This window comes from Chlamydotis macqueenii, chromosome 2 (assembly GCF_036417535.1).
Source record: "Chlamydotis macqueenii isolate bChlMac1 chromosome 2, bChlMac1.mat, whole genome shotgun sequence".
Taxonomy (NCBI): Eukaryota; Metazoa; Chordata; class Aves; order Otidiformes; family Otididae; genus Chlamydotis; species Chlamydotis macqueenii.
In genome coordinates, this window is record NC_141557.1 from 114936676 (window position 1) to 114960144 (window position 23469).

The 23469-nt window shown below is 36.6% G+C and overlaps 1 protein-coding gene across 3 annotated transcripts in view; it reads right to left on the reverse strand.

Moving 5' to 3' along the window:
- Positions 1-505: 505 nt before the first annotated feature.
- SS18 (SS18 subunit of BAF chromatin remodeling complex) overlaps positions 506-23469 on the reverse strand; it is a 44168-nt gene continuing 21204 nt past the window's right edge. Inside the window, exons 5-11 of one of the 3 annotated variants that reach the window (XM_086740752.1) lie at positions 20643-20864; positions 11097-11264; positions 10278-10382; positions 8042-8134; positions 7188-7310; positions 4314-4447; positions 506-2209 (exon numbers count right to left, since the gene is read on the reverse strand). In XM_086740752.1, the coding sequence (XP_086596878.1) occupies positions 2183-2209; positions 4314-4447; positions 7188-7310; positions 8042-8134; positions 10278-10382; positions 11097-11264; positions 20643-20864 (872 nt within the window). In that variant the 3' untranslated portion in view covers positions 506-2182. The remainder of the gene's footprint in view (positions 2210-4313; positions 4448-7187; positions 7311-8041; positions 8135-10277; positions 10383-11096; positions 11265-20642; positions 20865-23469) is intronic. The other 2 variants (XM_086740753.1, XM_086740754.1) reach the window with 2 other exon arrangements.

Consider the following 23469-nt stretch of genomic DNA (forward strand, 5'->3'; position numbering starts at 1 on the left):
CAGGACCGTTATAAAACAATTAAACCTTGCAAATGCAGTAGTCTCTAGGAGGGAAACCCTGGAGGAAATTCTGCTTATTAAAATTGCAATTTTAGTTTCCATTAAAAAGGAGAATAAGACAACAGAAGACAGGCTGGCAAGACAAATTATTTCTTAATGTCAGTTGAGCTTATTTCAAATGAGATAACGTATCTACACCAGGTTGGGTTCAACACATTTTTGCCTCCTCAACTCATTTATCTAATTCAGTCATCTTGATTACAGCCTCACGGACCTTCATTTCCAGAGGAAGAATTTCGTAACAAACAACCTACACAACATGCTGATTACTGAACAGTTAATTCTAATTAACTTGGCTATGGCAAGAGAATTTTGATAAAGTCCTAGAATGCAAATACAGTTTGGTTATTCTGGCCAAAGTTCTATAAAATAAAAACCCACAGCAGAGTCTCCAGATGAGACATCAGAGTGATAGGGATCTAATTTAAAGAAACAAATGAGAAAATTAAAATCACAAATAATTTATTCTTCCGTTAGAATTGATGGAGTACAGTTTTAAATAGCAATGAAGTACACAGTGGTGGAAAATTGGCACAGAACCTACAAGCATTTCATTCATAATAATGTTCCTCATGCTGTATCTGTTCAAACCTTGATGTGTGTTTTCTATCAACTTTAAGAAAATTGTTTTTCCTTTAAAAATTACGAACAAATTGAAAATCTTGTCTTCCATGTATAATGTCATACATATTATGAACGCCAGTTGTTTATTCTTTCCCCCTACACCCTAACATGATTGCCAACTGAAAAAAAAAAAAATTTTACTCCTGGGCTAATTTTGAGTTTTGTCCTCTATAAAAGTTGCCAGGAATTCTTGAACGCATATATTCCTGCACCACAGAATATCCATTTAGTTATCTGATATACAGTTGCAGGACAGTCTCAAAACCAATTTTTTGTGTACTATGCTACTGATCAAGGTGCTGCCTCTATCTCACATGCAACACTATAAGCATTAACGCAGTTCAAAACAAAATTTGGCATTTACCTCACCAACAGGTTTTATATTTGATGTTATAAAACATCCCTTGGTCTCATGTTAACCAATAAGAAAAATGGACACACACAAAAAAATGCCCCATTTCTAAAGATATTAACTCCCAGTTAGGAAAGTTTAGATAGGCTTTACAAAGTCTTCTAGGCTATCTTGATACATACAAATTATTCAACTAAAGGTTAAAATACACTTATACAATACAGTCCTGTCCTCCATATTCTTCTTAAAGTTCTTTGCATATTCAAGCCAAGTAAAATTAACACTTGTCATTTTCATTGTTATTGCAATTATTAAGAGGGATTACAGCTTGCTTATGCAAAGCTGTGACAAAACACTTGAGAAATAAAACCCAAACGTTTATCTTGTTATCCAAAAAATGTTGCAGAAAATTGTCAAACTACGTTAGAAATAATTCTTACAAAAATGCTTCACTCAGAAAAACTGGAAAGCTTAAAAAATTAATCTTTGCACAAGACTATATTATACTGTCCTTAATTATGTTCCCATTTAGATAACTGGGATTCTTATTTTTTGTACATGAACCTATCAGTGATGTATGATGCTCTCCATCTTTTTTCACTGTTATCTTTATCGTACACCATTTTGAGACTTGTACAATCAAGCACTTATCATGCCCCAAACCATTTTTAACAGTAGATTTCTTATCCTGCCCAGCGAGTAGTGTACTGTCTTGCATATTCACCACATGAAAAACATAATATACAAAATATTGCTGCTGTAAAAATGTGCATTTCCCCTTTTCCCCTACAAAAAAAATCTGTGGAAAAAATATTAAATTCCCATAACCTTCATAAACATACAAAGCTGTTCACACCTTTCAGTCTGTAACAGTCTATTTGACATACAGTTCTCAACTCACTGCAAATTGTTATGTCATGTATTTTCTGTCCAATATTGCCATCTAGAGTAGAGATGTGAAATCAGTTTCTGAGAATCTACAGTCTTTAACAATTAACCCATAAAGACTGTATACCATAAAACAGCCACAAGATTTTTCCAAAAACTAGATGGAATGGGAGGTTCTCATCTCAGGAAGATGTCCACAGTGCTGAGGAGACAATATGGCTGCTAATAGATATTGCCTACTGGAATGTGAGTACTTTTTCACTGTTGATAATTTCCATACTGACCCTAAAAAAGAAATTCAAAATACATAATTAGACCACAACGCATATTTTCCTGTATCAAAAGCTGAAACCAGAAGACCATCCAAATAAATGATGATGTTAAAATAAGTAACAATAAATGATAAACCAGTACGAGTAAGTGGTACAGCATTTCATCTCACTAAAAATCCTTTGTGTTTTAATGTAAAAGACATACTGGCAATACTGATTTAAAGCCAAGAACCTAACTTGATCAGAACAGCGTATCTTTAAATTCAATAGACTGCTGTGAAATTTGCAGAACACTGTCAAATATAAAAGATGGAAATTACTTCCCACCTAAACTTTTAAAACTGTTTCAAAAAGACAACATAACCTAAATTCAAAGTAATTTAGGAAACTAACCTGCTTTCAGAGATACCTAAAAATATTCTTCTATCAAGCATCACAGAATAGACCGATACATCGGTATCTCAAGGCACATCCTGGTGAACATAAAGAACTAGTCAATGTATCCTATGGGAATCAATTATTCCATAGATCCAATGCATAGAATTGTTATCCTTATTGATATTCTCTATTTCTTTTGACAGAACGTCTTGTACTGCAGGGGAGCGCAGAGGTGAAAGCATCAATGCTACATGCTTACCACGATCCCTCACCACAGGGTTCAAAGCTTGCAGAAACAAGTGCTACGAAGTTAACATTCTTCAAACTGTGGTCTCGCCACCATTCCACGTTAAGTACCATCACGATAAGGCAGTATTTTAAATTCCAGTTTTATGTTGCAATGTCAGTTTTTTTCCATTGTAATATGATAATCAGTCAGGAAGAAGAGTTTCAGAACAGCTGCCAGATGAGAATTTAAGGAGTACAACTCCTATGGGAATGGCTAGTATGAAAGAGTGAAGAGGTCTTCTATTATTGAGTTTCCCAGTGGAACTTCGATTGCACAAACTGGAGGAGTAGAGGCTATCTACAGAAAGAGTTATCCACTTCTATTGCAAAGAAAGCTGAAGCTTATTATTTGCAGGAGGAAGCTATCAGTTCACTGTATGAGCATTTTGTTTATCTGTTAAATAATTAGAAGCAATTGCATCTCTAAACTACCACACTGAAAGAGTCTGTTTCTTCTTCCTTGTCTTTTCTAAACTCTGTAGAAAGGAAGTCAACTGTTCTCCTTTAAAAATGTGGGCAATTGTGCCTATTCTCACTTTCAAGGCAAAGTTCTTGAAAGTTCAACTGATCTTCTACTGACATATCAGGGTTTTATTTAAACACTAGAACCTTGATCATAAGGCGTATTTAGTTATCTAAGGAAAGTAACAGTGTATATTTTAATGACATTTCTGAACAATTCATACTTCAAAGATTACATTTTTACAGTTTAGTACCTTCCACAGGAATAAACCCTCTACTTAACCCTTTAATTAGAAGAGTTGGGGTTTTTTTTTTTGTTTGTTTGGTTTTTTTTTCTTTTTTACAGGAGTCCTCTACTATAAGTCCAGCCTAGAATTTTGGTGGTTCTTGTTTGTTTGCTTGTTTTAAACTTATCTTAGTAGCAACAGGAAAGAAGCAGTTGATTTTTCAGGTCACTTCTTTCCCATGTTCAGTGTTCCTGCTAGATAAAATCTGTGCAAAAATAGGCTTCATGTCTCCCCACACAGCTCTACAGTAGAGGGACTTCAGCTGCACACCTGAAGTGGTTCTGCAACTGGAGAGAAGGATTACTGGATTTCTGTTTGTGGAAAATCAATTCAATGATGTTTATCGCAAAGTAGTAATGAAGAATGATCCACTATGAGATTTAGGAACCTTATCCTTCATATTAGTCATTCACCATTAGGCTATGAAACAGCTCACCTTAATTTTTAAGGTCCAAAAATATTGTCTGGAGTGCCTCACTTTGCCAAATTGCATTAAAACTTTGTAAAATCAGAAGTGAATGACTAATCAACCTCCAGACAAATGATTCTGGGTAACTCACCTGGAAATAAAATTTGTGAGAATTATATATACACATCTGAGAGACCATGTCCTCAAATTCATTAGTTTAAATGTTCACAAGAAACTAAGATTATCAAATGAGTGCATAAGATTCTGAACTTTCTCATCAAATTAAAGAATACCTGGTCATATCCATAAGGCCTCTGCTGTGGTGGCTGTGGTGGCCCAGGCTGTGTGGGTCTGTATCCCCCATACTGCTGGCCTTGTCCTTGTGGATAATTGGGATACTGAGGACCTGGACCACTCTGGGAGGGGCCTGGAGATCATTAAAATGTAAATGAAAAAAAAAAAAAGAAAAAAAGATTGCTTAAGGTGTTAGGAAGAAAAGAACAGTAAAAGCATTGAATTTTACAACTCAGCAGGGCTAATAAGTATCACTACTGTGCAATTAAGTCTTTTCCTACCTACAAACATACCAGGGATCAGCAGTCCTCCTCTCACCCTGGAAAGCACCTTAGCTGACATGGCCTGTGCTCCAACCACAGAAACATTTACCTTTATTTATATATTCATTATTTATTACCAATGCCTGTAGTTACACGCATGAGGTCATAGGACAGAGAAGAACAAGGCAAGAAATGACAAATCATAAACATGAGCACTTTCCAGGATTTAGGGAGGCACGTTCTCCTCCTGCTGCATGCTGCTCCAGTTCCAGAACTTTATAATGCCAGGAGCAGGCAGATTAATCGGCTGCATTTAGCATTTGGACCTTCTGAAGAGACTAGCAGCGCTGCGTTGCCCGAAAGTCAGTTCTCACACCACAGCAGGCAATCGTAAATGGGATGTCAGGCAAGCAAGTTACATGCATAAAATGTGAGATGTGACAACCCGTAAATGCTATTGTGGGATGGCAAAAAGCAGTCTTCACTCCATACTCCTCTGGCCATCTTAACTTTCCAGGAAAAGGATAGGAGGGGAAAAAAAAAAAAAAAAAAAAACCCAAAAAAAACCCAAAACAACCAAAACACCACCAAACCCACAGCTTGGACTCCAGCCTTTTTTGGCTGTAAAAGGAAGCAGTTATTTTGTCAATACAAACTCTTTCTGTTACTATTCACAGGGAGTCAGCCTGTCTACCACTGGAACCTGCACATTACTACCATCAGGCAGTGTAGCCATGTTCCAAACCAAATTAACCTCATCCCTTCCTACCTGGGGAGAGATGGTGTACTGTGTCTTTCAGTGACACTCCATAGGGATCTTTTGCAGTGGATCCAAGTTAGCTTTTTCAACACCATCCCTTAAAAACTCGCAGTCAGGAAGAGCTGAAACTCTGTAGAAGTGCTTTCTTTTAAACAAACCAACCTTTTTTTTTTTTTTCTCAGAAGAAACAGACATATTTTAGCAATAGTGCAATGCAGTGCTAGAGAGGGCTAGTTTTAGCTACAGGCACTGGACATTAAGATGACATCCAGTAATTCTGGATCTACAAGACAATCAAAAAGATGACCTGGAGAAGAAAAGCTCCACAGGCTATTACCATTCCCCTCAGGCCTCAAATCCCCTTAAATCAGCTTTCTACAGTGGAACAAAATCTTGAAGAGTGATAATAATGACTGGGATGTTGATTTATTTTTGCAAATTAGAAAGCAATTAAATATTAAACTGAGCAAGGATACTACATCCTAAAAAGTGCTGTGTTCATCTGATAAATGAAACTTGGGTTTATTTATTCATGGTAATTCTTTATAGTTGAATTCTAAGTATGCACTGATAGATTTTATAAAATAAAAATGAGACTTCAATATCTAGTTCTGCTAAAAAGAAGAAATTGAGAAGTATGCTATCTGGGTTTACAAATTACAGTGGGCAAGTCGCTCCAATTGATTTTTTCATCCCTTTCCTCCAGTATTTCTTAACCTAAATTTTCAGAGTAATTCCAATTATTTCCTTACTTACAACACTTAGAATAGTGAGCTAGAGGGACCTTCACTGTGAACTTCATTCTGTTCATGTGTTATGTTTAGTAGAATGTAAGTATAGGAATATTATTCTAGAACTATCACTTCATCCATAACCTCCAGAAGTAGAAAACTTGCTAAATCTCAGCAGATCCTCCTAAAACTTAACTGTCTCAACATAACTGGACTTAATGTGACCCTGTCATTTATCTACATGGTAAACAAGTCAGCGATACATTTCCACGCATACCCACCATGTTGAAAGTTTTAGCATTTAAGCCTGCAACAAAGCTAAAAGTTAAAATATACACAATTAGATTTCAGAGGTTTGTTCTTCTGAGATAAATATATCCAGCTTTACAATATGCAAGCACGCAAAACTTGAGAGCAGTATTTTCAATACGCTCTTCTGACTTCAAGTTTTCAGGAGTAATGCACAAAAATTACATACATACTACTACTATAAGTTTCCTGTTTAGGAGATTTACCTTGAATCCAAGGTCTACAGTATCTCACTTGTGGCAGAAGATTTCTCATTCCTGCCATACATCAGATGGTTTGTACTACTAGTGCAAATTTATAAGACAAACTCTCTTGAAAGTTGCATTTGCAATCCTTCCATTAATCTCCTAACTGATGAATACAAGGATTTTAAAAGAATGATTAATGTATGTTGGATGAAATTTTAAACTAGTTTTTAAAAGGTCTTGTTCTAAATGGCAGATCCAGGGATGAAAGGGTATAAATGGCTCTCTGCCATCTTTTCTGCCCTCCTGACTCAGTGTACAGCTAAACAGGAGAGAAAATAGCAGTGTCTTTCTGGGTCTTTCTAAATTACAGACATCTGTTACGATGTTTTCTAGCCACCCTCCTTTCTATGCTACCACATTTCCTAGACTGCCAAGAGATCTACTTCCCAAAAGATGTTGTCTTCTATGTCTTCTTGTTTTGGTCCAGTGAAATTGCAGACATACAGGTTTTTTTTGCACAAGGTTGACCTTTCAACCCAATAAAACAGGGATGGAATAACATATAAGGATCTATCTCCCTTGGTCTTTTCTGTGATTGCTGTCTGTGTCTTCAGTCTCTTACCATAACCCTGCTGTTGTCCTGGATACCCTTGTTGGCCTGGATATTGCTGCTGTTGTGGTGGATAACCCTGCTGTTGGGGTGGTCCTTGATATGCATCTTGCTGCTGACCATATTGCGAGTTTCCTGTAAGATGATTGCAAAAAAAGCAAAAAACTTATAAAAATACCTACTTTATTGTTTTTTTTTCCCTTCTAAGATGCACAGCCAACAACACAAGAACAAAATGAAAATGCAATATTGATTTAAAAAACTGAACAAAACAAAGAAAACTCAAACCAAACAGAAGGAATTCGGCCAAACAAACTGCAGTTAAAGCCAATTTTGCAAAGTTGAACTGCAGCATTTTCAGCATCTCTGCCAAACGAGCATTACATTTACTGGAACATCACAGTCATAAGATCATGACTATGCTAAATAAAATTAAAAAAAATAAAAAGACAAAATTAAGGACAGCTACAAGAGCACAGACTAGCTACACAAGATCAGCAAGCTGTTTCCTAACAGCACTATATTTATGCAAAATATATACACACACAAAAAGATACAACTGAATCAACAAAATTTATGTTTAAACAAAAATTTCCACTGAGGTAAAAAAAAAAAAAAATCTCTAGAGTGTTTTAGTAATTTTACTGTTGTTAGAAATGGCAAATTGTGGTTATATATTTTAGGTGTTTGCAAGAAATTATTCTGAACGCTTCAAGTTCCCTGCAAATTTCAAGACAGCCAGTAACTAGTATTCTACAAGAGCTTTGCATGGGTATAAGTCATGTTGTGCAAGAATTTTTGTTCCCGTTGCGGGTGGGGGAGGAAAGGGAATGTATGTGCGTATGTGTGTGAAGGTATATAGATACCTCCTTCGTAGTAATGTTGTGAGGAATCCTCATAAGGCCTATCGTAGCCTTGTTCAGGATACGACGGTTGCTGATAACCGTAATCATTATGACCTACATCAATTCGACAAGAGACAGGAAGAAACGTTAATGGCCTCTGATTGAAAACCCTAAAAATATTGCATTTCTCAGAAAAATGAAAAAAATTTCAACTGGATATACATGAAAAGGAATTTTCAATTGTATTAGCCAAAGATTTATTAATATGATTTCCTTTCATTTTGAATTAACATGTGACAGGAAAAAAAAAAGGCTTAATGCAGCAGTTTTAGCAACATCACAGCAAGGGATGGTCTTAACCTTCTGATAATCCTTGTTGGGGTGGGAAAAAAAAAATACTTTATCTTTCACTCAAAAAAAAAAATGAAAGCATTTAGGCCTTTCACATGTAAATAACCTGAATTAAATTAGAATGAACAAAGAAAGCAATTATCATACTTTGTCTAACACCTGTTCTGCTGATCTCCAATTCAAAAGCATATGCTAAAAGCAGTGTGAAATATAACAAATAAAGCTCAATGAAGTTATGAACCACAATCTACATTAAACTTTGCTTTTAAGTGACAGAAAAATAACATTCTCAAGGTTTTTCCTACAAACAGAATTCCTTTAAATCTTAAGAAAACTCTTCCTCTTTCATTGCAGTTCTGAGTAGGATCCTTACAAATGAATCTTCCTTTTCAGAGACTACAGGCATCTCTGATTAAGAAACCAATATACACAGAAAGCACTCCACCTGTTGTGGTTTTTAGAAAAATATATTTGTCTTACAGATGACCAAAATACACCTTATTGCTAACCTGGTCAAGAAAACAGGCCAAATTTTTGTTTAAAATTGAAATAAAATTATACAAATTATATAAATGTGGAATAAAACTTTGGAATAAAAATAAGGAGAGAACAGTTCTAAAACTACATGGTCTTTGTAATTAGTTCAGCAACTGTACCATATGTCATTGACGGCATCTTATACAAATACACAACCATTAACACAAGTCTTACATTGTCTTTACGTTCTATATATGAGTAATAATGAGGTAATGACAAAGAAAGAATCTTTAGAAGGAAAAGGTCTTAGAGAACTAATCTGTGCTGCCACAGAGCTGTTGATGCTAACATCCAATTGCCCTTACTACAGTAAATTGCCTGTAACATCTCAAGTTCATGTGTTTAACATTAAGCTTTCAGTTTGGAAGTCTTAATTATAAGTTAACGCCAACTTGTAAAATAACTCTGCATATATCTCCAAAAATAACACATGTAAGCTTAGAGACATGGCTTGATGTACCTTAAAATCAATTTAATAGAAATTTAAATTCAAACAACTAATTTGCATCCTTTTACTTGCAATGAGCAGTTGCTTTGGCAATTACACAGCTCTGTTTTGTATAAGTTTTTAAAACGTTAACATCTACCACATTCCTTGAACTTCATAAGATACCATTAAGTTGCACATACGGCTATCACAGTAGTCATGAGTCAGCATCTTTGTTCTCCTAGTCTCTGCTCAGCCTAAAAACAGGTTAATTGCAACTTTTCTAACTTATAACACATTCCAATAGCCTTCAGCACTCTAAATTCCAAGAGGTAGGAGAATAGATTTATGCAATTCAAAGTTACAGTCTTGTCTTGAAAGCACTGGGGGGACTTCTAAAGAGGATTCACAATTACTAGCTCCTCAGGGCAGGGACCATTTCATTCCTTTGTAAAAATTAAGCTAAAGGCCCATACCATCCATAGCAGCAATAACACATTTGTGCGACTTATATTAAAACGAAGTTAAAAAATAGACTATTAACAGAAAATTTGCATCTTTTTAGCAAGCTTTTATAAAAGGATATTGCCCCCTTTCTCTTATTTTTAATAAAGTTATGACTGTTAATTCATCTCAATTATACGAGATATGCTAAGGAACTCTCCATACTTTTAGATAAACCAATTACAGAATTTTCATTTCTAAATACTCAAACTCTTGTTAGACTTTCAAATGAGAGTATTACAAACGTCAAGTAAGTTGTAAAATTAACTAGACATAAAACTTAAACTGTAATAACAATTCTGAATTTGGAAGCTTTTGTAAATGTGAAGTATGATATTCAATTACTATTCTTGCCCCATTCCCTAATTTTGGGCATACGACTACATTAATACTGGGCAGGTATAGAAAATGGGAAAGTTAACATTTATGAGAGATTACCATCAGGGTAATATTGCTGGTTCATGCCTTCTGGAGGACCTTGTCCACCATGACTGTATTGGTCCCCATAATAGTCTTCCTGGCCTGAGTACTGCTGTGGTGGGCCTGAAAAACCACAACCAGTCAATACGTAAATAACTTGTTTTCTCTGTTATAAAGCCTGCTAATTTCTGATTGTAGTATGAGAAATAGTTCTAAAATGTACTCCCCACCCATATCGTTGCATTTCAGACAACATAGGTAATCTGGTTTACTTAAAAAAAATATATATGTATCTATCTATATATACACACACACACAGAGTTGTTTGACGGCACTAGATTGAGCACATATATATTAAATTCCAGTATTGAGCTCATTTTAGGAACATGTGTATAACAAACTAAGGTGTTAAAAATAAAGTTATTCCTTTTCTAAAAGGACTGGAAAAAAAAAAGAAAAAAAAAGAAGCAAGATTGCAGAACACAGTTCCTTTGTTGTAACTGAATTAATTCAGAACCAAGCAGGTACTGTATTTCTTTTCTACACCTATCATTTAAATATCAAAACAGAATTCTGCATCAGCATATCTGAGATGCATATTTTTAGACAATTTTTGTCAGAAAGAACTCAAAACAAAAGAAATATTTGTCTTCATATTTCATGGTGATACCAGTAATCTCTTGCTGCAAGAACCACCCTTAAAAGGGTAACAAAAAAAGTCTGCAAAGTCTGTGATACTCAATGATCTGATCAAAATTTGGTGTAAGCAAGAAATTGAAAATAGTTTTAAAGATGGTTATTTAAAATTGAAGCAAAAACACTGAAGTGAAGTCCTACCTTGCTGTGGCGGCCTGTATGGCGGAATCTGTCTCTGACCCATCATGTGATTTCCTTGGTTAACTTGGCCCATCATTCCCATAGGTGGTTGCTGCCCCTGGTAATGCTGGCCACCTGCTTGCGGCATATTGTATTGCTGGGAGGGAGGCTGCTGGTGCATCATTGGACCTGTGAAAGGAAAAACAGCACATACGTCCTCAGTAACACACAATCTATGATTAAATCTTTCACAAAGAACATGGAGAAAACAGCCTTCAAAAATGGACCAAAAAAAGGCTCTGTATTTCTAATGCTCTCATAAGGTTTTGTTGTTTCTGGACATATGCAAATGCATACAATCAATTCAGTAACCGAATTACAAAATAGAACTCAGCCTAAATAAGGCTGCTTTCTAGATTATTTTTCTTCAAACTACACAGACATTAGTTTACTTATGCACAAAGATAACAAACATTTTTACCATTTTTTGTTTGTTTGTTTTAAAGAGCACCTGCAAAGAAAGCATAGATGAAAACCTGATGGTGAAACCTTGGTAAGTGACAGAAAAATTATTTAATATTGTCAACTCCTTGGAGCATAGTTTTAATACACATGCAGTTGTTGCTACACCATCAACGAGCCACTTAGCTGTTACCACAAAACAAACAATTTTATTTAGCCTGTAAAGACAAGTCACGTGTACCAGTGAGTCAGGCAATCACACAACAGGCCGTATGCAGAAAGGCCCACGGGAACACACGCTCCACCCACCACTGAACAGTCCCATGCAGCCTCTAACAAAAAATCTTCTTTCACACCAAGCTGCACCAAGTTTCTACGAGCCACAGGAAGAGACCAGGATAGATCAAGTACTACCCATGTTTTATCAACTGAGAAAATCTGGTTAAGGTTGAACTTGGAGAAAAGCAAACTTCAATAATGAAAACAGTTAAAAAGCACCCTACTGACACTACACAGCAATGAAAATTATTATTATGCCATTTCATGGTATGGGATTGCAGGTTAGGTTGATGAAACTTTTAACAAAGAACAGCGTTCTCACTTCCTCTGTAGTACCACTTCAGAAAAGAGTTATTCCAACATCAAAAATATGAAGAGGAAAGAGTGGTGACAAGGAGCTAAACTTCTTAACCTACTTTTATTATACATTAATTCAAACATTTAGCACATACTAGACACTTTATAATGGTGAAATCCAAAGGGGTTTTTTTTATCCTTTTTATTTTTTTTAATTATAAACTACAAAGCAACAAGTAACCAGCCTCACTAAAAAAACAAAAAGAATGAAAACATCAAACTAGCACAGCCACATAGAAACCACAGTACTGGAAAACTACCTAGATACAGTCAATACTGAAAACTGATTTATGTAAGGAAAGGAATACATCGTCACTCAGATCCTGTCTATGTGGAGTTATGAGGGAAAGTTAAGCCAAATTAATTAATGGTATGAATTCAAAGTGCATTAGTTAAATCTCATTAAACCCCTGTGTGGAATCTCTCAGTGAGAAGTAAAGTGGCCTTAGTTCTGTTAAGCTTCATTTTCCTCTGAAGATAAATACTGGCCACTCTTAAAATGATCCAGTTATGGTTTCACCCTTCAGCCTGGCAGTGTCTGTGTCCTGATTTTGAAGTAAAAAACTGGTTTAAATTGAGATACTGTAATTATTTTTCACTTAGCAAAAATATATTCAATTTTTTGATCTTCTGAATGAGTAGGTAATTTAGATCATTCCATTTCACTGCTCCTCTATTTGGAGGTACTAAGAAACATTAGGCAGCCTTGAAAAAAAAACCAAACTTGTTGCCATAATATTCCTAGATCTCAAGAAAGCTTGTTAATTAACAATATTAATATTAGTCACAATACAATGTGATAAAATGTGTTGGGTCCCCATGGTGCAATGTAGAGGTTTTCTGTTTGCTTTTTAAATTAGAACTTCATTAACGCTTTGTAGAGCCACAATGAGAATTCACTACTCTGTATCAGACTGCGTATTGTGTTAATAACAGAGTGCCTGGCTTCCTTCCAGTTTGGTTCACATCCCTCTCTTATTAAGAAGATATCTAAAAGAAGAACCATCGTCTCTATCGTCTCACACAACAGAACCATTTGATGCGGTAGTTTTGAGAGGTGAGGGAACTTTGAACTGCGTTTTTTCTTTTGAAAAAAATCAACCCTACAATAAAGCTGCATTTATTCACCATATAATACTTAATATTACAGAAAACTAACCTAGAAAACTCCTTCACAAAACTTAAGTCAAAAACTTAAAACCATTAGTTCATGATCTAAGACTTTCTAGTATTAGACTCTACACGAACTCTACAAGTTCGCCGACGACACCAAGTTGTGTGGTGCCGTCGACATGCTGGAAGGGAGGGATGCCATCCAGAGGGACCTTGACAGGCTGGAGAGGTGGGCCCGTGCCAACCTCATGAAGTTCAACCAGGCCAAGTGCAAGGTCCTGCACCTGGGTCATGGAAATCCCAGGCACAAATACAGGCTGGGCGGGGAATGGATTGAGAGCAGCCCTGAGGAGAAGGACTTGAGAGTGCTGGTGGATGAGAAGCTTAACATGAGCAGGCAATGTGCCCTTGCGGCCCAGAAGGCCAACCGCATCCTGGGCTGCATCAAGAGGAGCGTGGCCAGCAGGTCGAGGGAGGTGATTCTGCCCCTCTGCTCTGCCCTGGTGAGACCCCACCTGGAGTACTGTGTCCAGTTCTGGAGCCCCCAACACAAGAAGGACATGGACCAGCTGGAGAGAGTCCAGAGGAGGGCCACAAAGATGATAAAAGGGCTGGAGCACCTCTCTTATGAGGACAGGCTGAGAGAGTTGGGGCTGTTCAGCCTGCAGAAGAGGAGGCTCCGGGGAGACCTGATAGCGGTCTTCCAGTACCTCAAGGGGGCCTACAAGAAAGATGGGGAGAGGCTGTTCAGTAGGGCCTGTTGCAATAGGACAAGGAGTAATGGTTTTAAAATAGAGGGGGGTAGATTTAGATTGGATATTAGGAAAAAATGTTTTACAATGCGAGTTATAGAACACTGGCACAGGTTGCCCAGAAAGGTGGTGGAGGCCCCATCCCTGGAAACGTTCAAGGCCAGGCTGGATGAGGCTCTGAGCAACCTGATCTAGTTGGGGATGTCCCTGCTCCTTGCAGGGGGGTTGGACTAGATGACCTTTGAAGGTCCCTTCCAACCCTAACCATTCTATCATTCTATGATTCTATGATTTGTAGCACAGATTTTTACAGCTGATTTAAAAAATACAGCTCTTGAATCTCCAATCAGGTCACAACAAACTACACTCAGTGGAAGTCATAATCTCTTCCAGACTTGGAGATAAGCCTTTACATACCTAAGTTCACAAAACTGCATGCTGCAAGAGAATGCTCACTGTTTTCAAAAACTCTCCTTATAAACTCTTTTTTTGGAGAAGTTCTAGAACTACCTGTTCCAGAGAGGATAAAATATCTGATTTGTACAGAGTCCAAAATAAGCCCAAGAAAATATCAGGTAGGACTATCCCTGTTAATATGCAAGTACATAAGCAGACTATTGTCTTTCCAATAAACTATTTTAACTTCAGTAGTCCAAAAGCCCTATAATTGTTTTAGTATATCCAGGAGGAAGTCTTCACATGTCAATATACTGGAAGCATTCTTTGGATAAGTCTGAAGAAAGAGTCGCTAAGAAGTAATACTGTAGGTCCTGTGAGGAGGAGTGCAGGCAATTTTGGCAGTCATTTGACAGGCATTTGAAAAATGCAGTGTAGACCCACATCAGTCTTAAGGAGTAAGTGAATGTATAAAGCAAACCCGACAATAGGGGAAAACTGAACTCCTCATTGGTCAATGTAATTAAAAATAGTCTACATTATCAAAAATACACAACATTTTCCTTAATGGTTCATTTCAAAATCATCTATATCTACTAAATGGAGAAAAAAAAAAACAAAAAAACAAACCTGTTCCTGCTGCAGCTAGTATCTCATAAGGAGGATTCATATATAGGGAAGCAAAGTTATGTGGATTTTAGTATGGACTGGTATCTGATCTTCTTACAAATGCAGTGACTCAGTGTCAGTCTCCTGACAAGAAACCACTTAAGGACCTAGTCTTCAAACATGCAAGATGAATGGAGACAAACAGAAATGCAAACTAGAAGTAGGTCCCAGACAAACCTAATAAATTTGAGACCAGAAGTGCATGAGGATGAAAGAGCTGCAGTTTAAAAATGTCTCCTTAGCTTTGTCTCTTCTGCTGAAACTCAGCTACTGGTGGCAAATGCGATGAGCAGACAAGGATTACTGCTGACATGGCTGAAACGTCTGAAGAAGCAGAGAAGTGAGGAAGCACACTCACAAATGATCAGGTGGCTCTACTGTTCTGATTAAAGAGCTATGGGAGCAGCTGGGTATAACCAAAAAGCAACAGTATAAGCTATTGTTTCTTCAGTCTTCAAAAATATGTTGGTTTTGTTCCTAAGAAGAGGTCTGTTCTTTAGGCATTTCATAATATGCACTCCTATCAATAAAGCAATCGCATATCCACATCTAGGGTGTCAGCAAAGTACACCATGACAGTAAATCTCGTCATTGTGTCCACTGTTACATAACAACAAAAAATATACCTAGCAATGCAGCAGCCCTCAGCAAAACTTTGTTGTTTTTCTTCATGTTTACAAAAAATGCTTGGTTTTAAACACAAGTGGTGGTGATAACTCGTGCAAGAGCTAGCTTAGGGACTCTACTGTAGAGTAAACTTAACTTTCAGTTTTCTCAAGATTCTTGACAAAAGCTACAACTTAGATATACTTGGTCAAATCAACCAAAATATTAAAGGTGTTTTAACATGAAGGGCAATTTAAATACTTATTGCAAAAGACTCAGGATTCAAAGTTCCTTGCTACTCCTAACAGGCTGCAAATTAAAGGTAGTAGAAACTTCTCCACACTCAACTTATTCCACAAATCTGTCATCTCAAACTGAACCATAATTTCAGGTGTAATTTAAGAAAAAAAAAAAACAACACATTAAAATAAATAATACAAAAAATTTTCTAGTTACCAATGTTGCCTTTCATAGGGAAGAAAAATGAAAGAACACTGTGGCACCTGTTCATATATTTGTTTTTTTAAGACAGAAGAACTGCAGTGTCTTCTACAGCTAGTCATCCTGCAAATCCAGCTATAGCATGATGACACTTTAGCATGTGGAGGCAATTTTATTTTTCTTTAATAGGTTAGATGTCCAAAAAATTGAGACTGCCTTGCTTTGTCCATGACATCGTGGCTACTGTAAGCAGTCGACGTATTGAAACAGCTTCTGGTTACATGGGAATGAACAGATGGCAAGACATTCACAAAAGCTCCTCAGCCTCAGAAATTTTATCCTGATCTGTCATATCCTGAGTAGCTTTATATTTCAGGTAACACTGGATGCTCCTATCTTTATGTTCCTTTCTTTATATGGACAACAAAAGAATAAGAATTCTGCACCTGCCTCATCTCTGCTGTCTCCCGTGATGTCTTCACATTTGATTGTAATTGAAAGAGCTCTGAAACTTTAATGAAATTTAAGTTTATATAAATTAAACTGTCGTTAAAAATTCTAATCACCAGATTCAACAACTGGTCTCCCGCAAATGACTGAGTCAATGTGATAGTCTCATGTAGAGTTCACTTGCAAAAAATAAACTAGTTCCCCTCCCTCACTCCAAGCAACATATAATGCTTGTTAAATATAGACTGGGGATGCTTCAAGTGCTTCTGGCAAAGGAACAGAATCCTAGCAAAAGGATCTGAAAAACAGTTTCTGACATGCTCAAGATTAGCAAAAGGATCCGAGAAACAAAGTTTCTGAGATGGCCAAGCTATGATTTCTTGGTCCTTAAAGTATTTGAATTCTACTTTTTACTAATATTATTCTCTGACTGTGAGAGATCTGTTCCATATAAATAATAGGAATTTTCATATAAGTTTCAGGTTCCAGAAAGTCGTGCTTACACCTACCCTCTGAAAAGTCAAAAATGGGCAAGACTTAAAATACTTCTTTCAACATAAGTAGCTTCTCATACAAAAGAACAAAAGCACCCATAAGAAAGGAGTTTCTTCCACATCTACTCAGCTCCTGCTGCTTCCTGTCTTTTCCAAAAAGGTAGCCAATATTCCTTGCGGATGTCCCAGGCTGCTACACTAGCTGTTTAATCGAGTCATCTACAGAATTTTCCACTTAAAGCATTCTGCTTCCTAAGTCCAAAATGAATAAAATTATTCTTTTAACTGGACTGACTATATAAAAACAATACCGTGAAATTTTTGCTTCTCATTTCAGACATTCCTCTGGCATTTTATACACTAGCGCAAATCAATAAGGAGTACAAAGTGGAGAAAGAAAGTAAATCTAACAATGTGTTCTGTTACTATGCATTTTATTTCTTAATCAGTACTTTTTCATTTTTTCTTACCAACAGCATTTGCTTCAAAATGTGTATATACAGCAAGATGTTCTGCTAGAAAATATACATAAAAAGTTATGCTAAAACCATCCAAAAGTCAGATTAAACTGTTCTGCATATTATGGTGTCTTTACCTATTACATTATAGTGTGTTTTTTCAAAAAAGTACTGGCCTCATTCAGTACACAGGAGATATTCACTGAAAAGCTATTTCAACATTTTGTTTCCTCCTAATCGTTTGTGTGGGATGTCATGTCTACTGAAACACTGAAGACAGAATTATTAATTTACCCATGGGCTTTCTTGTGGCACTCGTAACTAAAATGTCCAAATCTTCATACTGAATATACTTTCACAACACTCTTGTGAAATCAGACTGTGTTATAATCTTGCCACCAGATTCACTACCCTATAGACGGGGAACCCATGCAGGGAAAGATTAAGGTCAAACATATGGACTAATCTTTAACAGCCAACTTGAGATGCTGAGACTTCATCTTGCAGAATATTTAGCATTATATTTAGCCAGTGCTCCTATTAACTGACATATATATGGACTGATACAGTAGGATCTCTCATTCTCCACATGGATCACCTCAGAATCTTGATGCCCTTTTTGTTAAACCGCATCTCAATGCATTTCCTAGCAGCTCATTCTTGTTTCTTCACTTAGATGAGAAGCCTGCAGTGTCTGGGCTTGGCTGAGACCCTCTGCCCAGCCAGACTGGATCTTGGCTACCTATCTAAATCTCTCACGCTCTCACATATTTCTCTGTCACTCTCTCCCCTGTTGTCATGGATTTACAAGCGAGGGAAGATACAAAAATATTTCCTCTAATTTGTCACAAAATCTCAATACAAATGCAGTAACTAAGAGTAGAAAATGGAGGAAATGTATTAAGTAGACCCGACTGGGAATATTCTTAGGTCAAAAACCTTGGCTACCAATACATATCAAACACGCACATCTTCAAGACTTAAAGACTTCCTCCTCCACAGATATTTATAATTTTACTGATTTGGGGCAATATTTTAATTGAAACTGCAAATAGCACCTTGCTGGCATAACAAACAATTTTCAAAGCTTTGCTCTAGAGCAAGGGGCACTTGCACTCCTACATTTACATATGAAGTGCTCTGTTTACTAGTGTTTTTGTGAGACATTGAAATATTTTAAGGAACATAATTTTTCAATCCACTGTCAGAAATGGCTCTCCACTTCTGTTAAACTCCCACAAAAAAAAAAAATCAGCCTTGAAGCAGACGTTTGGAATGGAGAAAGTCTCAGCCTAAATGGTCAAAATTTGGCAAAATTAGAATTACCCAATATGAAAGCTTACTGTGGCCCTAAGGGCAGGTACCAGCTCTTGTTCTAAACAATGGTTAAAACAATGGCACCAATGGTATCAGCTCTTATTCTAACTAGAGATTTTGCTCTTGTTCTTGAACATACAATTTGGCCAGATACTGCTTTATTCTTTATTCCCCAAAGCCACTTCAGTACTATTATTTGTTCAGAACATAAACCTTTTAAGTATCTTTCCGCCTAAGTTCTACTGAGCAGTTTTCAAGTTCGACAGAGTACTGAAAATACAGCAGGGGAATGAGGACGAGTAAATAACACCACTCTGAGATGGAATAATCACTAGTCCTAAATTGTAAGCCAGTCATACAAAGTAAGTTGTTTTCTATAGAGCGACTTAATGGATGGCTCCCTCACACATACTGCTACATATTTATTGCTAACTCTCTGCAACTAAGAAATTTCAACTGAGCATGCACAGGACTTTTCAAAAGCATCTTACAATGTTTACAAAATTATTCCATTGTGTATTTCCCCGAAAATACAGATAACTTGCCAGTTCAGAGAGACAGCCAAAAATATTCCCGTTTGTAATGGTTTCCTCTGCTATGTGTCCATCTTTTGTTTGCTCTACTGCTAAATGTTAAGTAAAATGTCATTAACAATGTGGGTGATGGAAGACTCAGACTTCTCACTTTTACTACTGGTAAGAAAACTGCAGAAATAGCTGTTTCATTTTTACTTATTTTTGGTTTCTCATTAACTTAGTCTTTTGTCTGTTCTGAACCTTTTTGTGATCTCAATCAACACAATCAGTATGACCCGGTTTGTTTGTACACCTCAGGAACAAATGTTATCTCCCTAACAAAGTGGAGCTTTCATCTCCAGCAAGAGTATACTGCAATAAGAAGAACCTATGGCACTGAAGGATTATTTTTTCTACAATGACCAGCAAAGGAGCCTTAGAAAAAGAGAAAAATACATTCTTGCTGTAAACGTGGCAGAAGCATTTTAACAAAAAAAAAATTCTGTAGCATGTCTTCTATCCAGATCCAATACAATAACAGACTTAACAGGTAAGCTGAAATACTGCTTGCTGACTTGTAAAGCACATTTTTAAGAATATGCAGTATATATATAATTTAATAATTTGGTCTGTTGTGACTCTAATGAAATATTTTAATTCTGCAATGTCCTTGCACTTCAACAAGGACCACACTGTCAACAGGATATATCATCTGTTTATGCTATGCAAATATCCTAGATACAAAATTAGTTTTGAATTTTACTATATACACAAGGACATCTCCTGAAAACAGTAGGGAGTAGCGGATTTGTTGCTGGAACTGAATTTTATTTCTTTAAGATTAACAGACATTCCACGCTAAAACAGCGTGCAGCAGAGAATAAAGATTAATTAGATATAAAATCTGAGGGCTACCTGACTTTAATTTTTCAATTTACCCAAGAGACTGAAGAGTAGAAATGTATTTCATCAGCTCTAGCAGTAATAACAGAAGTGTAAAGACTGAGAAAGATAAACAGTAGTTTAGACTTATAACTGATGAAGGCGGATCAACTCCCAGATTCTCACAAAATACCTGAAAACAGTTCAATGTCTGCAAATAAATAAAAAGTCACTGACACATGGGAGAAAGGAGACGAGTCCTCCAAACATGGGTACAAATGCATTTAGAGAAGAAAATCTACACAAAAAGACCTTTAGAAGAAGTCTGTACCTGAGATGTTTCCTTTTTACAGAAGCTAACAAGCCCCTCACTTACCTTGGTTTGGTTGCATGTTCATGTTTGGTCTGGGACCATAGTTGCCCATTGGCTGTCCCTGGCTCATAGTCATCTGATTCTGCACTGGCATACTCTGTGAGGATGGCACTGAGTGATTATATCCGCCCATCGACCCATGGCTACTTGAAGGCATGTTCATGGAACTGTTTGTCATATTGAGTTGGTTAGGTCCAGGCCCTTGCATAGGCATATGGTTAGGTCCTTCAGAAAGAAAAACAGGGAAAAAGGTTCTACGTTAAGTATCATAAAACAAGCAAATACAGTCATCACAAAACTAAGTCATTAAATACAATTACATTCAACAAAGATAAGAGAGTTTGTTCATGATTTCCTAACTTAAATAAAAAAAGTAGTTAACAACAGTCAAAGTTCAGCTCTACTGTACAATACATTTTCTTTTGTTGAGCAGCTGAAGCTACTAAAGCAAAGGTGTAAATTATCATTTAGCTCCTCTTATATCCATACCATATGCAAAACTAGTCTTTTTAGTACTTGCACAACACACCCTGAATTTCAACCTGAATTACACAACATCAGTTTAACAGTCAGCTTGGTAGCTCCATCATAGCTACATATATAATTGCTACAATAGCTGTAACATTTCTGTTTATTCAAACAAACCATACTAGTCACTTTTCTCAAAGTAATAGTTATTTTTTTTTTTTTTTGCCCCCAGAACTCAGGCAGTATTAACATTGACATTGTACAAACACATGTATAAAAAAAATGGCTGAAGGCATATTTAACACTGTTTGAACGTATAACCTATAGCCAATATTCCGCAACTGTATTTACAGATTACTAGGGTGGGAGATGATGACAGGAAGGACAGCCACCAAATTATCAGCTCACCTCTCACGCTTGCAGAGATGCAAAGGAAGAGCAACCTGTTCATATACCCATGAGGCCAGCTACATCTCTTCACCCTTTATTGCCCCTATTCCTCACAACATCGGTTGGAACTGGATTGTTCTCTGCATTAAATCTACTCTCAAAGGCTGTTTTTAAAAGTATAAACATTACAATACCATCTGATCAGTTTACTCATTACCTTAGGGGATACGTGAGCAGCTACTAGGAGTAAAATTAGTAAGAGGTGTGACTGGAAATCACCAGTCACCCAGTGATATTACCTGATCTGGTTGGAGATGTCCCTGCTCCTTGCAGGGGGATTGGACTAGATGACCTTTGAAGGTCCCTTCCAACCTAAACTATTCTATGATTCTATTATATAAATATGACAAGTGAAAAAAGTAAATGAAACACAAGCATTATGCATGCGACAAGCACCACATGAAGAGTTTATGAAGACAGGTAAATCCAGAGCATGCAATAAAGTAGGTCAACTGTAAACAAGGCAAGTGCTGACACATACAGAGTTAACCAAGAGGATGCCACTGTTGCCAAACATGCCACAGGTTTTTTGTTAAGCTACAAAACCCTAAGAAATACAGAAAATTTAGAAGAGGAACCTAAAAAAACCTATGCCAGTAGACAGGGATTTAGTTACGTATCTCCCTGGGAGGGGGGGGGGGGAAATTTTAAATGTATCTGCCTTCAGATGCAAACAGCTCCCAAGTCCTGTCTCGGCTAAAGAAATAACTACACTAATCTAGGACAGAATGAAGGCAAAAATAAGGACATAGAGAGTTGTACACAAGGTCACAGAGGCAATACCAATCAACCTATAAACAAAAAGATGCAGAAGAAAAAGATAACAATGATCAAGGAACACAGCTACTAAAAGTTAATATGAAAAAACAGAGAATAAGTTTAAGAATACATTTATCATCTTGCACTTTTCAAGACACCTTACTGAAATGAACACATAAGCTTATTTTATCAAGGAAAGTGAAAAAGCTGAAGAAGGTATGACATGTGCAGTTCACTGTTCCTGCAAAACAAGGTGAGCAGAGATTTCTGAATTGTACAAAGTTGTCTGTCTCCTCTTCAATTCAACACTGGCTAACTCTATAACAGAATATGGAGACAGTTTAATTCTGAAAAAGTGAGATCCTCTCTAATCATGACATTAATTATCAATGTGTTAAAGCTAAGGTGAAGAAAAGCTCCAGACTGTAGCACCAAGCAACTATTGCAGGACTGCTAGAAGGCTACTTTTTAAATTTCTTTCCTAAGAAAAGGAAGGAATACACAGTGTTAGTGCCAGAAAGTCAGGACATGGGAGTGGTTTTGTTCCTTTTTGTTTCAAGGAAGAAATCGTCAGCAACAGATTTCAGAGAGCTAGCCAAGCACGCAGTGGAATAAGTTTTTAAAAACTGGTAACATAAGAAGCAAAATAGAGAAGGCAAAAATCATTGCAAGAGGGAAGTTGTTGAAAAAATAAACCACCTTCTCCAAAAGGCTGGTTTATACTTCATGTCTCAGGTAGCATCAAAATAGGAGAAAATTTGCAAGAAAAAGCTGGCACATGAAATGTTAGGCATAAGTATGTTCTGGTGTCAAAATCCGGTAGTTTGTTAGTGAGAAGCTAGAAGACAAGAGCAAAGGAAAAGCTAAGACTGTAGTATTAAAAACCCTTGCAAATGAAAAATAGTGAGAACTCACTTTATAAATATTTTTTTTATAGTTTGCCAAAATATTTCACAGAGTGAAAGGACACAATAGTTGATTTTTTTTTTCCCAAACAAATAAATGAAATATGAAGAATGGAATATGAACGAAACATGAAGCGTGTTATCGGCCATTAAAATAACTGCTTTAAATGCTATACTAATTAGATTTTGTGTTATGATAAAGTTAGTAGAATAAGTATCTATCTACAACTATAAACAAAAGTCCTTTT